The sequence below is a fragment of the Trichosurus vulpecula genome, chromosome 9 (assembly GCF_011100635.1).
Source record: "Trichosurus vulpecula isolate mTriVul1 chromosome 9, mTriVul1.pri, whole genome shotgun sequence".
In the NCBI taxonomy this organism is placed as follows: Eukaryota; Metazoa; Chordata; class Mammalia; order Diprotodontia; family Phalangeridae; genus Trichosurus; species Trichosurus vulpecula.
In genome coordinates, this window is record NC_050581.1 from 48,318,726 (window position 1) to 48,334,340 (window position 15,615).

The 15,615-nt window shown below is 35.9% G+C and overlaps 1 protein-coding gene across 3 annotated transcripts in view; it reads right to left on the reverse strand.

Moving 5' to 3' along the window:
* CLEC16A (C-type lectin domain containing 16A) overlaps positions 1 to 15,615 on the reverse strand; it is a 234,537-nt gene that overhangs the window by 119,019 nt on the left and 99,903 nt on the right. For all 3 annotated transcript variants that reach the window (XM_036739004.1, XM_036739005.1, XM_036739003.1), the window contains exon 18: positions 5,691 to 5,811. In XM_036739004.1, coding sequence (XP_036594899.1) covers positions 5,691 to 5,811 — 121 coding nt within the window. The remainder of the gene's footprint in view (positions 1 to 5,690; positions 5,812 to 15,615) is intronic.

Genomic DNA, 15,615 nt, shown 5'->3' on the forward strand with positions numbered 1-15,615 from the left:
TCAAGAAACTCTTAGAGCTCTAAGTACCTGAATCTGAATGCTCCAAAAGATCCATTTTATTTGGAATCACCTTACTCTCATCTTTTCTTTTTTTTTTAATTTAATTTATTTAATATATTTAGTTTTCAGCATTGATTTTCACAAGAGTTTGAATTACAAATTTTCTCCCCATTTCTACGCTCCCGCCCTCTCCAAGATGGCGTATATTCTGGTTGCCCCGTTCCCCAGTCAGCCCTCCCATCTGTCACCCCCTTCCATCCCCCTTTCCCTTCTTCTCTTGTAGGGCAAGATAAATTTCTACACCCCATTGCCTATGTATCTTATTTCCTAGTTGCATGCAAAAACTTTTCTTTTGTTGTTTTTGAACATCTGTTTTTAAAACTTTGAGTTCCAAATTCTCTCCCCTCTTCCCTCCCAGCCCACCCTCCCTAAGAAGGCAAGCAATTCAACATAGGCCACATGTGTATCATTATGTAAAACCCTTCCACAATACTCATGTTGTGAAAGATTAACTATCTTCCTAACCTATCCACCTTTATTGAATTTTCTCCCTTGACCCTGTCCCTTTTCGAAAGTGTTTGTTTTTGATTACCTCCTCCCCCTGTATGCCCTCCCTTCTATCATCCCCCCTTTTTTATCTTCTTCCTCCTTCTTTCCTGTGGGGTAAGATACCCAACTGAGTGTGTATGGTATTCCCTCCTCAGGTCAAATCCGATGAGAGCAAGATTTACTCATTCCTCCTCACCTGCCCCCTCTTCCCTTCCTAGAGAACCACTTTTTCTTGCCACTTTTTTGCAAGATAATTTACCCCATTTTATCTCTCCCTTTCTTCCTCTCTCAATATATTCCTCTCTTATCCATTAATTAGATTTTATTTTTTTAGATATTATCCCTTCATATTCAACTCACCCTGTGCCCTGTCTGTCTATCTATCTATATACACACCATATATATACCCACATAGACACACATATATACATGCATATTCCTTTCAGCTACTATGATATTGAGGTCTCATGAATCATACACATCATCTTTCCATGTAGGAATGTCAACAAAACAGTTCAACTTTAGTAAGTCCCTTATGATTTCTCTTTCTTTTTTACCTTTTCATGCTTCTCTTAATTCTTGTGTTTGAAAGTCAAATTTTCTATTCAGCTCTGGTCTTTTCACTGAGAAAGCTTGAAAGTCCTCTATTTTATTGAAAGTCATATTTTGCCTTGGAGCATGATACTCAGTTTTTCTGGGTAAGTAATTCTTGGTTTTAATCCTAGCTCCATTGACCTCTGGAATATCGTATTCCAAGCCCTTCGGTCCCTTAATGTGGAAGCTGCTAGATCCTGTGTTATCCTGATTGTTTTTCCACAATACTCAAATTGTTTCTTTCTGGCTGCTTGCAGTATTTTCTCCTTGACCTGGGAGCTCTGGAATTTGGTGACAACATTCCTAGGAGTTTTCTTTTTGGGATCTTTTTCAGGAGGTGATTGGCGGATTCTTTCCATTTCTATTTTACCCTCTGGCTCTAGAATATCAGGGCAGTTCTCCTTGATAATTTCTTGTAAGATGATATCTAGGCTCTTTTTTTGATCATGGCTTTCAGGTAGTCCAATAATTTTTAAATTATCTCTCCTGGATCTATTTTCCAGGTCAGTGGTTTTTTTCCAATGAGATATTTCACATTGTCTTCCACTTTTTCATTCCTTTGGTTCTGTTTTATGATATCTTGATTTCTCATAACGTCACTAGCTTCCACATGCTCCAATCTCATTTTTAAGGTAGTATTTTCTTCAGCGGTCTTTTGGACCTCCTTTTCCATTTGGCTAATTCTGCCTTTCAAGACATTCTTCTTCTCATTGGCTTTTTGGAGCTCTTTTGCCGTTTGAGTTAGTCTATTTTTTAAGGTGTTATTTTCTTCAGTATTTTTTTGGGTCTCCTTTAGCAAGTCATTGACTTGTTTTTCATGGTTTTCTCACATCATTCTCATTTCTCTTCCCAATTTTTCCTCTACTTCTCTAACTTGCTTTTCCAACTCCTTTTTGAGCTCTTCCATGGCCTGAGACCAGTTCATGTTTTTCTTGGAGGCTTTTGGTGTAGGCTCTTGGACTTTGTTGACTTCTTCAGGCTGTATGTTTCTTCTTGGTCACCAAAGAAAGATTCCAAAGTCTGAGACTGAATCTGGGTGCGTTTTCGCTGCCTGGCCATGTTCCCAGCCAACTACTTGACCCTTGAGTTTTTCATGGGGGTATGACTGCTTGCTTGAGGGGATGTGCTGTTGATTTCAGAGCTATTTCTATACAGACAGCTGTGCCACACCAGCACTCCTCCTTCCTCAAGAACCACCAACCCGGACCTGACGAAAATCTTCAGCAGGCTCTGCACTCCTGCCTAGGGCCGGAAGTAACTGCAGCTGTAGTTCTGTAGCTGCACCTTCCCTGCTTCCCCTGGGGCAGTGGCCAAATCGCTAACTCTGTCCCCTGAAGCTTTTCCCACTAACCTTCTCTGATGTCTTTGGTGTTTGTGAGTTGAGAAGTCTGGTAACTGCCACAGCTCACTGATTCAGGGCGCTAGGGCCTGTTCCACCCGGCTCCCGCTCTGGTTGGTCCTACCGCCGCCCATGCTGAGCTCCACTCCCCTCCGCTCCGTGCTCGATAGACCTCATCCAGCGACCATCCAGGCTATCCTGGGCTGGAGCCTGCTTCCCTCTGCTATTTTGTGAGTTCTGCAGTTCTAGAATTTGTTCAGAGCCATTTTTTATAGATTGCTGGAGGGACCTGGCGGGGAGCTCATGCAAGTCCCTGCCTTCCAGCTGCCATCTTGGCTCCACCCCTCTCATCTTCATTTTCTAAGAGGCATGACTGTCATTTAACTCATAATGTAGTTGGATAAAATATTTGACCTGAACCTTTTATCAATCAACTATCTACTCCAACAAAACTTCTCAAAAAACACAACTGCATTAAAATATAATTAAATCAACTAATGTGATAAATGAAAACAAGAAAATATATGAAAAACTCTTTGTTATCATAAAATGCTATGGCTATTATATGCTATTTAGTGTATTTATGTTGAATGATCACTAATTTTTCATTCTTTCATATTATTCCTTTGTTCATAACTATCTTTAAAATGTTGCCTTTTTGTTTTAAACAAGGCTAATTATAGAATAAATGAGAAAGTACTGAATCAGTTTTATGGAAAGAATTTTTGGATAGTAATAGATAGGACTGTAACAACAAACATCATTGTTATTGTTGTTGAGTCATTTTAGTCACGTCCAACACCTTCCTTACTCCATTTGGGCTTTTCTTGGCAAAGATAACTGAAGCAAATAGGGTTAAGTGACTTGCCCAGGGTCACACAACTAGTAAGTCTAAGGCTAGATCTGAACTCATGAAGATAAGTCTTCCTGATTCTAAGCCCAGTGTGCCATATTTATAGTTAGCTGCCCTTTATTATGACAATAAACACTGGATATCCTGAAACAAATGGAATGGAAAAAAATCACTTACATAAAGACCAAACCATATGATTAAAATTGCCAAAATTGACTCTCAGAAGCCAGGACAATTTCAGATTAATATAAACCTAGAGCAACCACTTGACAAAAACTCTAGTTTGCCAATAATCAAGTATCCAGGACTATAAATATGGTATGCTAAAACTTAATAAACTTTAAAATAATGAATGATAACTTGACAAGGAATTAGAACATAGAATAATTCTAATTTTTCTAATTCTGTCATCAATCTGTAATTTGGCCATAGACTTAGGTTTGAGGGGAGAAGAAAACAATTTTTTTTTAGCTTGTGAGCCTCAGTGGTACTGCTTGCATTCTGATCTGTCTGAACTAAACCTCCTCATCTATTAAATAAGGCAATTTGGAGCAGATGGCTTGATTTCCTTTCTAGTTTTATTATCCTATGATAGTGTGGTCTTATGTTACTTTTAATGACTACATTCAAAAATACTATAAATCCCAAGAAGTCCATCTGCATATGGAACACCTGTTAGAATTGCAATTTTTTCAAATATCTATGACTACTTTGTTCAGTTAGTTATAACATGGTACCAATGAAAGCAACGGTATGGGTTTGAACCTTAGATAATCAAATTTATTTCACAAAGTTTCATTTATTTTACAGTGTATAATCTTAATACTTGGCCAGTTGTTTCATAAATGTGTGCAACTGGTCATGAGAGAGAAACTAAAAGTTCACAGATATGCCATCAATAACTCATTCTTGCTAATGGAAAAAACAACTGAAACTGCATGAGTTGGTAGCATCACCTCTCTATATAAAGAGTAGCACATTATTACTACTACTATATGTTTCAAAATTACTTAGTTCTTGGGATTAAGAAACAATCTGGACAAAATGAAGACAACCATGGCAAAATTACAATGCCCCCCAACTTGAAAGAAATTAGTCAGCCTATAAAGGAAAATCAGGCAATGTGCAAGGATTTTAATGAAAACTATTAATTTAATCCTAGCATTGATATAATTCTTCCAGCCTATGCTCTTACCCAACTTTCAGCATCAAGATCACTATGAAGCTTAAAAATGTGTGAAGAAACTGGGAAGAGGGGAAGGGCATAAGGGATGATTTAAATTTTTCCAGTTTTACTGGAAATGATACTCAAGGATAAGGAATCAGAACTAAATTGTGTATTTATTTTATAGTCATCAAGAGAAGTCGTTTTCTACTTCTTACTTTCAAACCATTGGGTCTGAAGTTCAAAGAAACTGCTTCAAGGAATTATTTGAGAAGAACACAGCACCAAACAAAGCTTCTCCCATAAATTCCCTGAATCTGGCCACAACCCTAGATTTGCTTTTACTGCTATAACAAACTTTCATTCAGTAGACCCTCTGGAAGAATTGCCTTATTAAGGCTCAATCCTATTAGGGCCAAATGGGAGACTACTTCAAAAAGCTCAGTGAAATGATCACAACTAGCCAGCTAATCAATTAAAATTGCTAAGTAAAATGCTTTGAACCTTTACTTCAGTTGGCTATCCATAAAGACAGAGAAGAAAAACATGCATTTGCCAGCATGTTTACTGACATTTAATTTTACTTTGCTGACGAAAATATTCACTGTCAAACTGAAGAAAAACTTTTACATGTTTCATCACAATCAAACTATGCAACATAATCAATCCATACCTTCTAATGCTCTTAAAGAAACCCATATTATTATCTATTAGGGATGAAAACAGTAAAAGGGCACAGGCAGAGGAAAGGATATAGGTAGCATAGACATGAGAATTAAACTGTTTGTCTAAGATTCTAAGAGGGAAAAAAAAACACATGTAAGCAAAGAAAATTAAAAATAGTTAACAGGCTGAAAACAAAAGTAGAGACAGGAGAAACTATCTGGCATGATCAGTTGATATTCTACTCTGCAGATATAGAAAGGAAAAAAACTACTGAAATGTTCAAACGAGTTAAAAATAAAAAGAAGCACTCACAATCTGACCTCAAAGTAGAGAGAAATCCAGTGAAAGTAGTGAAAAATCCAGTGTACTGTCTTCAAATCAGAGTAGACATCATACGTACATGTAGTACGCTTACTAAAATTACTATATAGCAAGACAAAGGTCAAATGTTTATTTCTTTAGCACCTGTAAAGCATGCAGCTAGCTTTCTTGATAGTTACTATTAATAATGAAGGGTTACTTACTCAGATCCAGGACATCATCTGTTTTTATCAGGTCCTCTTCTCTTGTCAGTGGTAACTGGGTCTCAGGTTCATCTCGAAGTTGCAGTGACAGGGAGCGGTACATGAAGAAAACTCGAATTGCCTAGAGAAATATGTAAGAAAATAGAAACAGTAAAATTGCTGTGTCATTCATTTAAAACTCCATATAAAAATCATGCAGGAAGACCTAAATGTTACAGCAACTTGATGACACACACACACACACACACACACACACACACACTCCAATCTTTTTTAGCCTCATGTTTGTGGCACAGGTTATACCTGGATAACCAGGGTTTTCATGGCTAGAGGAAATAATCAATCGATTAAGCACCCCTTATGAACCAGGACCTATGCTAGATATGGATGCAAAGTGAGTCTACTCTCAACTGCATTTTTAAAAATATATTTGTTGTTGCAATGAACAAAATTCAAATTTTCCCTCTCCTCCCACAATCATTGGAAAAAGTAAAAACAAAAAAAAGCCCTTGTTAACCAATACACATAGTCTTAGCAGCACTTTTTGTGATAGCAAAGCATTAGAAACAGAGTAGATACGTATGAACTGAGAAATGACTAAACAAATAGAATACATGAATTGTAGTACATGGAATATTAATGTGCTATAAGAAATGACCTATGTGATGAATACAGAGAAGCAGGCAAAGTTCTATACGAACTGATACAGAATGGAGTGAGCCAAGAAAACAAAATAGGTAACTACAACAATGGAAATCGAAAGAACAATAAAAAAAATTGAGTAGATGTATCCAAATTATAAAGATCGAGCAAGACTCAGATGAAAAAATATGAAAGGATATCCCAAACCAATCCCTTTATGGAAATGGGAAGTCCACAGGGATTATACATTGCACATGTTTTTGGACCTTTTCAATGTATTGATGATTTCTGCTAATTTTTTTCCTCTTAAAAAATACTATTTGTTATATGGAATGCCTCTCTGGGAGAGGGAGGAATACTTGGGAAAACTATGATGAAGTTAGAAACTTGAAGATCCCAATAAAAACTTAATTAAAAAAGAATATATATTTTTTTAACCAAAACAAATGCCTGAATTAGCTATATCTAAAAATAGATTCTGCAACTTGAGTCCATCTCCTCTGCTTACTTTCAACTGTCCAAGAGTTAACACATGGTAACACTGACATAGGAGAAAGTGAGGATAAAAAAAATTATTTAGGCAAGATTTTTAACTTTCTGCCTAATAACTTTTCCTTTGGGGTGCCGAATGATTTAAATTTACTCTTCTTTCCATTCTTTGGTTGACTCTCTAGTAGATCATTAAAACAGCCAAGGAGAGTCACAGAATTTTCAGATGGAAAGGAAGTCAGCAGCCATCTACTTCAACCTATACCTGAAAGGAATTCTCATCATAACATATTTGGTGAGCAGTCATTCAGCTTCAGTAAGGAAGACAGAATGAAGACAAGCAGTAAATGGGAATTGACTATATATAAAATAGATAATTTTCATACAAGCCAAAGGTTTTTTTTTTTGGCTCTTCCTGTTATCCTCACCCTCCAGCCCCACCCCCCAAAATATTTACACCTTATATTCTACCTTTCTTGCCAACAAAAATTTTCAGTGAAGGAAAAAGGCACTTACTTAAATTTTTTTAACATCCATGAAGCTGTATCTTCACTTCCTTAAAAAAGGTACTGCTCAGATGGAAATCCCCCTTTTCATATGAAGATAAAGAAATCTGTTTTTTCAAACAGACATCAGTTTCTAGCAGTTAATGATCACCTAGTATTAATGGCCATAGTTAATGTGTTCATGTGGATGTCTTTTCCAATATTAAAAATCAATGGGCTCACTGATCCCATTTTGCCCCCATTCCCATGGGGGATTCAAGAGTAAGAATGTGAGGGCATTGTAACCCATTTCACTATACTTCTGTGGTAAAAAATTTTTAAGTTCAAACTGATACCACCACAACTGTTGTCAACTGTATAGTCTCATCATCTCTAAAATGAGAGATTTGGTCAAATGGACTTCAAAGTCTCTTCTAGTTTTAACATTATAAATGATAGAAGTTCTCATTTAAATACTGATAAAACCTTTCTCATAACCCCTGCTATGAGGTAGATAGTACAAATATTATTACCTCTAATCTATAGATGAAACTAAGGCTTGAGGAAGTTAAATGGCTTGCCTATAGACACATAGCTAGGAAATACGGGCCCGGGACTTGAAATCAAATCATCTGATTCCAAGTCCAATGTTATTTTTACTATGCTACGCTAAAAGGAAGGACAGGAAAGTATTCTTCCCCAAAAGTCTTTATTTTTGTTTACAGAAAGACAAACTTCCATTGACTAATATCCTAAGTGAGCATCAAGGAGTTTAAACAGGTCAAACTTGTGCTTTGAGCTCTTCTAAGGAAAGGCTTAAGTAATGCTATTGCTTTTTTTTTAAAGAGATTTAAAATGTCTGCATCTACATAAAGATGTGTAAGAAACAAAGAAAATAACAATCCCTTCAAGCAACTGCTACTTAACCAAAGGTTTTAATTAAACCCATGCATTTATGCTAGGTAAAGACTGATCCTGACTGTCCTGTAGCCCTCATATGCTACAGAGTACAAGATGTGGGTGGCCACTGATGAGTTGTTTCAGTATAAGAATTCAAAATCAAAGTTCTGCCCATGTATGTAATGGAGGAAAAACTCTACCAAATTTTCAGAAAGCAGAAGCCTCATTTTCAAGTCAACAGTCACAATACTCCAGAAGTATAAAAGCACATACTTAAGTGAAGAAAAATTAAGCAAGATCCTGGCCTGGACATGTGAAAATAGAATCCTGTATGTCTTATTATAATCCATTTCTTTAAAAAGTGAAACCTCAAATGCAAAACGTGTGCTGAATTTGGCTCAAAATGCAGGTCTTTTTGGTAAAACATCTGGTTTCACTATGAACAACAAATGGGAAATATTTCCAGGAATATTTTTTAAAAAAATAAAATCTCCCATTACATTTCCTGTTTCCTATGCAGAAAATAAAGAAAATACCAAGCTTAAGGCTACCAGGCACTATGAATATTAAAAAGCATATATATGAGAAGAGCAGGCTACTACATTTCTGAGGAAGCAAGACTAACCAATGCTGATCAAACTTTGCATGAGCAACAATACATACTATCAACATGTGCCTTTGAAGTCTGTCTATGCACCCAGCTGTTCCCTCATAGTGGATGAGGCGAGTTCTTTTGTCTTTTCCCCTTGAACTCATCCAAAAAAAAAAAAAAGCAAAAGTCCTGATACACGATTCATCTTTTTAGCCTATTTATTTTTTAAATTTTAATATTTTCCCCAATTACATGTAAAAACAATTTTTAACGTTAATTTTTTAAAATTTTCAGTTCCAAATTTCTCCAACTCTCCTTCCTGACTCCCATCATTTGAAAAGGCAAGAGATTTGTGCAGTCATACAAAACATATTTCCATATTAGTCATGCTATGAAAGGAAACATAGACAAAAAAAAAGAAAAAGGAAAAAAAGTTAAATAACAGTATGCTATGATCTGCTTTGAGATTCTATCAGTTCTTTCTCTGGAGGTGATTGTTCATCATAGAGACTTTGGAATTATATTGGATCTTTGTACTGCTGGAAATAACTAGTCACCTACTGATCATTTTACAATATTGCTGTTATTACGTACAATGTTCTCCTGGTTTTGCTCACTTCACATTGCACCAGCTCATGTAAGTCTTTCCAGGTTTTCTGAAAATATTCTGCTCATAATTTCAATAGTATTCTATTACAATCATATATCACAATTTATTCAGCAATTCCCCAATTGATAGGCATCCCCTTAATTTCCAATTCTTTGCCACCACAAAAAGAGCCACTGTAAGTATAGGTCCTTACCCCAATCTTTAAAAAAAAAAAAACTCTTTAAAAAAATCTCTGAGATATAGACCTAGAAGTGGCATTGCTCAGTCAAAACTCCCAGAGTTTTATGGTCTTTGGGCAGAGTTCAAATTTCTCTCCAGAATGGATGAGAACTAGTCAGTTCACAACTCCATCAACAAGTGCTTTAATGTCCCAAGTTTTATGGTCTTCGGGAATAGTTCAAATTTCTCTCCAGGATGGATGAGAACTAGTCAGTTCACCAACTCCACCAACAGTGCTTTAGTGTCCCAATGCTCCCACTCTTCCAACATTTGTCATTTTCTGTTTTTGTCCTATTAGCCAATCTGATAGGTGTGAGATGGTCCCTCAGAGTTGTTTTAATTTGCATTTCTCTAATCAGTAGAGATTCAGAACATTTTTTCATATGTTTATAGATAGCTTTGACTTCTTCATCTGAAAACTGTCTGTTCATATCCTTTGACCATTGGAGACTGACTCATATTAATCTGAATTTGACTCTTATCTACATATTTCAGAGAAGAGGCCTTTATCAGAGAAACTTGCTATCCAAATTTTTCCCCAGTTTTCTGCTTTCCTTTGATCTTGGCTTCATTTGGTTTTATTTGTACAAAACCTTTTTAATTTAATATGATCAAAATTATCTATTTTACGTCCTCTAATGTTCTCTATCTCATTTGATAATAAATTCTTCCCTTATCTATTGATCTGACAGGTAAACTATTCCATGGTCCCATGATCTGCTTATGGCATCTCCCTTTATGTCTAAATCATGTACCCATTTTAACCTTACCTTGGTACACAGTATGAGATGTTGCTCTATACCTAGTTTCTATCAAACTACTTTCTAGTTTTCCCAACAGTTTTTGTCAAATAGAGTTCTTGTCCTAAAAGCTTGGCGCTTTGGGTTTATTATGGTCATTTCCTACTGTGTATTATGTACCTAATCTATTCCACTGATCCACCGCTCTATTTCTTAGTACATGATTGTTTTGGTGATTACTGCTTTGTAATACAGTTTGAGATCTGGTATGAATAGCCACCATCCTTCATATTTTTTTTTTAACCAATTCCCTTTGTAGTCTTGACCTCTGCAAAGAGTAAAGGTTTTGTTTTCTCATTGCCTATTCCTTCAATTTCTTTTTCTTGTTTTATTGCCGTAGCTAGCATTTCCAGTATAGTATTGGATAATAGTGGTGATAATGGGCATACTTGCCTCACCCCGATCTTACTGGGAAGGAGTCTGGCTTAGCCCCATTGCAGATGATACTTGCTGTTGCCTTTGGACAAATACTACTTATCATTTTAAGGAAAGCTCCATTTATTCATAGCCTTTTTAATAGGAATGAGTGTTGTATTTTGTCGAAGGTTTTTTCTGCATCTATTCAGATAATCATATGATTTTTGTTGGTTTTGTTACTGATATGGTCAATTATGTTAACAGTTTTTGTAATACTGAACCAGCCTTCCATCACTGATGTAAATCCCATCTAGTCATAGTGTATAATCTTTGTGATATATTGCTGTAATCTTGTCAGTATTTTATTTAAAATTTTTGCATTAATATTCATTAGGGAAATTGGTCTATAGTTTTCTTTCTCTGTTTTGGCTCTTCCTGGTTTAAGTATCCACACCATATTTGTGCCATAAAAGGAATTTGGTAGGATTCCTTCACTTATTTTTCCAAGCAACCCATAAAGTATTAGAATTAATTGTTCTTTAAATGTCTGGTAGAAGTCACTTGTGAATCCATTTGACCCTGAGAATATTTTTAGTGAGCTCACTGATGGCTTGTTCAATTTCTTTTTCTAAAACAGGGTTAAGTGTTCTACTTCCTCTTCTGTTAATTTGGGCAACTTATATTTTTGTAAATACTCTTTCATTTCACTTAGATTGTCAGATTTATTGGCATATAATTGGGCAAAACAGCTCCTTATAACTGCTGTAATTTCCTCTTCATTGGTGGTGAAGTTACCCTTTTCACTTTTGACAGGAGTAATTTGGTTTTCTTTTTTCAATAAAATTAACCAATGGTTTATCTATTTTATTGATTTATTTTTCATAAAACCAGCTCCTAGTTTTATTTATTAGTTCAATGTTTTTCTTACTTTCGATTTTATTAATCTCTCCTTTGATATTTCAGGACTTCAAATTTGCTATTTAATTGGAAATTCTGATGTAAGATTTATGTACATTTCTCTCTTTATTCTCCAACCCTGCCCTCTCTTGTGCAAATAAAATAAAATAAAATATTCAAGACCTGAGAAATCATGACATTCTTGATTCCTTTCTCTTCCAACATAAATGACAGGATATCAACTGGCCAGATAACTTCTAAAATGCTAGTCAGCACCTTGTATTCTTAGAAATTTTCCTAGAGTGCTGAGTTTAAGTCACTCGCCCAGGGTCACACAGTCAGTATGTGGTAGAGGTAGGACTTGTATTCAAGTCTTCCTCACTCTAAGACCAGCTCTCTCCTATTCCACTCTGCCTCATTTCCAACACAAACAGACAAATTCAACAAAATTACTGAAAATAAAGGAAATCCTTATAGACTCAAATACTTACATGTGTTGTTATATAAATAGAATCAAATCTATAGAATCAAATACTTAGATGGGTTACCAACAAGAGTTAGTTCTGGAAAGACTTAAGGCCTAAATTAATTTCTAATTTGGAAATTAAACAACTTTAAATCTTCCAAATTTAATGGTTTTCAAATTAAACAACTAAAGCAAAGTGCTGATAAGTGATTCTGGTTTCTTCATCCATGAAGTACTCTACAATTGTGCATGGTTACTAATGTAGTTATGGAGAGACCCACTTGAGAAAAATGCCTAACTTCCAAACATATCAATTTTAATGTGTATTATTTCTGAAAATATGATGAGGACCTCACTGATTAGAAAGGTTAGTTTGGGAGGACTAAGGATCTAAGCCTAAATACAGAAAACCTACTTTCAAAATCTTGTTAAATTAGCACCTCCCCCATGATTTCCTGTCACCTCTCCTCCCCACCAAAAAAAAAAGGAAACCTTCAATTTATTCATGGCTATGATAAAAGAAAAAAAGATTGGAAGTTTCTCTATGAATGAAGAGAAAAAAAACATGGAAAAAGTAAAAACCATGTAAAATAAAGATATAATTAATAATCTTACTCTTAAGAACACTGAGGAAAGGTGGATAATGTGCTTTAAGGTTTGATTTGCTAAGGAAAATGTCAAATGCTAGAAGGGCTTAAAGAAAACATGTAAATTAATGCATCGTTGGTAGAGTTGTGAATTTGTCCAGTCATTACGAAAAGCAATTTGGAATATCCTCCCAACTTCACTGAACTGGGATATCCTTTGACTACTACTAGGTTTGCATGTCAATGGGACAAAAGAAAGAGGATAAACATTTATATGTATAAAAAATATTTGCATCAACTCTTTTTGTGATGGCCAAGAACTGGAAAATAAGGGGCTTTGTTGTTGTTGTTCAGTTGTTTCAGTTCTTTGCGACCCCACTTGGGGCTTTCTTGGCAAAGATACTGGAGTGATTTGATGTTTCCTTCTCCAGCTCCTTTTAGAGATGAGGAAACCAAGGCAAATAGGGTTAAATGACTTGCCCAGGGTCACACAGCTAGTGTCTTTGGCCAGATCTGAACTCAGGAACGGGGCCAATAAGAAGAGTATCCATCAACCAAGGAACGACCGAACAAATTACGGCATGTGAATGTGACAGAATGCCAGTGCGCTATGAGAAAATGAAGGGGACAGTTTTAGAGAAACCTGGGAAGACTTATATCAACTGATACAGAGTGAAGTGAGCAGAATCAAGAGAACAATTTACAGGATCACGATTTATACAGCACTGTGAAGAGAAATAACTCTGAAAGACTTAAGAGCTCAGATCAATGATCAACCGAAACTCTAAAGGACTCGCAATGAAACGCGCCACCACCTCCTGACAGAGAGGCAATGGACTCTGGGTACAGACTGAGACGTGTATTGTTGGCAGGGCTAATGGAGGAATTGGTTTTGCTTGATTATGAATATTTGTTACAAGGAATCTGTCTTTCTGTCTTTTTTCAATGGGGGTAGGGGAGAGATGAAAGGAAGAGATGAAAGATTTTTAAAAAGCTTTTAATGTTAAAAAATTATTTTTATACCAAAAGGAAGGGAATGTATTGTCTTACATGTAAAATCCTATTCTTCCTTGCCTTCTTCAAGGTTAAATCTCAAGTTACCATATTAATCACAAGTATTTGTATATAATCATAATATATCTACTAAGTGTCAACTATGTGTTAGGCACTGTGGAGACAAGAACAGAAGAGAACCCAGCCCTTCCCCTCCAGGAGCTTTACATTTCATTGAAGTTAGATAGCTCCAACCACTGCTTCTTTTCCAAAGCATCACAGATTTACTGTTGCTGGGGCTTCTTAAGGTCACCCTGCCCAACCTTTTTTATTTTATGGGTAATGAAATTAAGAGCCTAGAGAGGTTAAATGCCATGCCCAAGGTCACTTCAAGCAGTAGCAGAGCTGGAACGCATACGAAGGCCCTCTGATTGCAAACCCATCCCTCTTTCCTCTCTACCACGAGGCCTTCCTAAATAGGTTGCATAAGGAACACCTAAGATATGTTACCCAAAGATCAGACATAATGAGACTGGTAAAATGTCATTGTCAAATCTCAACAATAGCAACATTATTCTAAATAAAATATCCTTTTAAAATACTCAACAAATCTGAAATCAACCATTAGTGTTTTTACATCTAATATCTAGCAGAAAATGTGAGAAAAAATTTAGTATCTAGCAGAAAAATACAGAGAAGAAAATCTGATTCTGTTTCTAGATGTAAAAAAAATCTTAAACTGTTGACAAATGCTTTTAAAACTCTCTTGACAACTTTTAAAATAGCTGACTTTCTAAAAGTTACAGCAATTCTGAGTAAATATAACTAGACTTCCACAGTTGACAACCATTCACAATGTCCTTTGAATACACACCCCTCCCCCCACAAAAATTCAAACACTAATAAACAAAATAAGTCTGCAATCAAGCCCTAAACATATATACTCCCTTTGGCCTTAACTCAAAGCATGTTATTCCAAGGCATCCTGACATTTACAAGGAGATTTTAACTTACTAGAAATGTTTGCCATATTTTAAAAAGGCTTGGAAAAGTAAAAAGAATGAGGAATACTATGGAAATATTCCAATAATTTAATTTTGCCATTTAAACAATAAAACAAAACTTTTCTAAACTTAGCTCGTTAGCACTGTAATGATGACCAACTGTGAAAGTCTTAGCCACTCTGATCAAGACAATAATCCATGACAATTCCAAAGGACCCAAGATAAAAAACGCTATCCACCTCCAGAGAGAGAAATGATGAACTCTGAGTGCAGGTTGAGGCTTGCTTTTTTACTTCTTTCTTCTTGCTTTTTTTTTCTAACATGGCTAATATGTTTTGCATGACTTCATATGTATAATTGATATCATATTTTTTGCCTTCTCAATGAGTGGGGAGAGGGGAAGAGGAAGGGAGAGCATTTGGAAGTCAAAAAAATTTTTAAATGAAAATTTAAAAAGAATGTAAGCTCCTTGAGGGCAGGGACTATTTTTATCTTCCTTTGTATCCCCACTGCTTAGCAGAGTGGCTGGCACATAGCAGGCACTTAATAAATGCTTACTTAAATAAACAACAATAAAAAAACAGTTCATGAGCCTCAATCTTGCCAAACTCCTACTTCCTGACTTGTTGCCTCTAGACACACAGCTCTCCAGGCTACATCTGTCCCCAAAATCACACTCTGAGACCATTATTTCCTTTTCTGGGCCAACATTAATTTTATCAGCAGCCCTCTTTCTTACTGCCTGTGGGCTTCTGGTTGGCTTTTTGTACAATTCTGAGGTGGAATTTAGGTGCTGCTCAAATAGAGACAAGTAAATAAGATGTCCCATACCTACTTTAGCAAAAATCACAATAGGTTGAATAATGATGAAGAAATCCAATGAT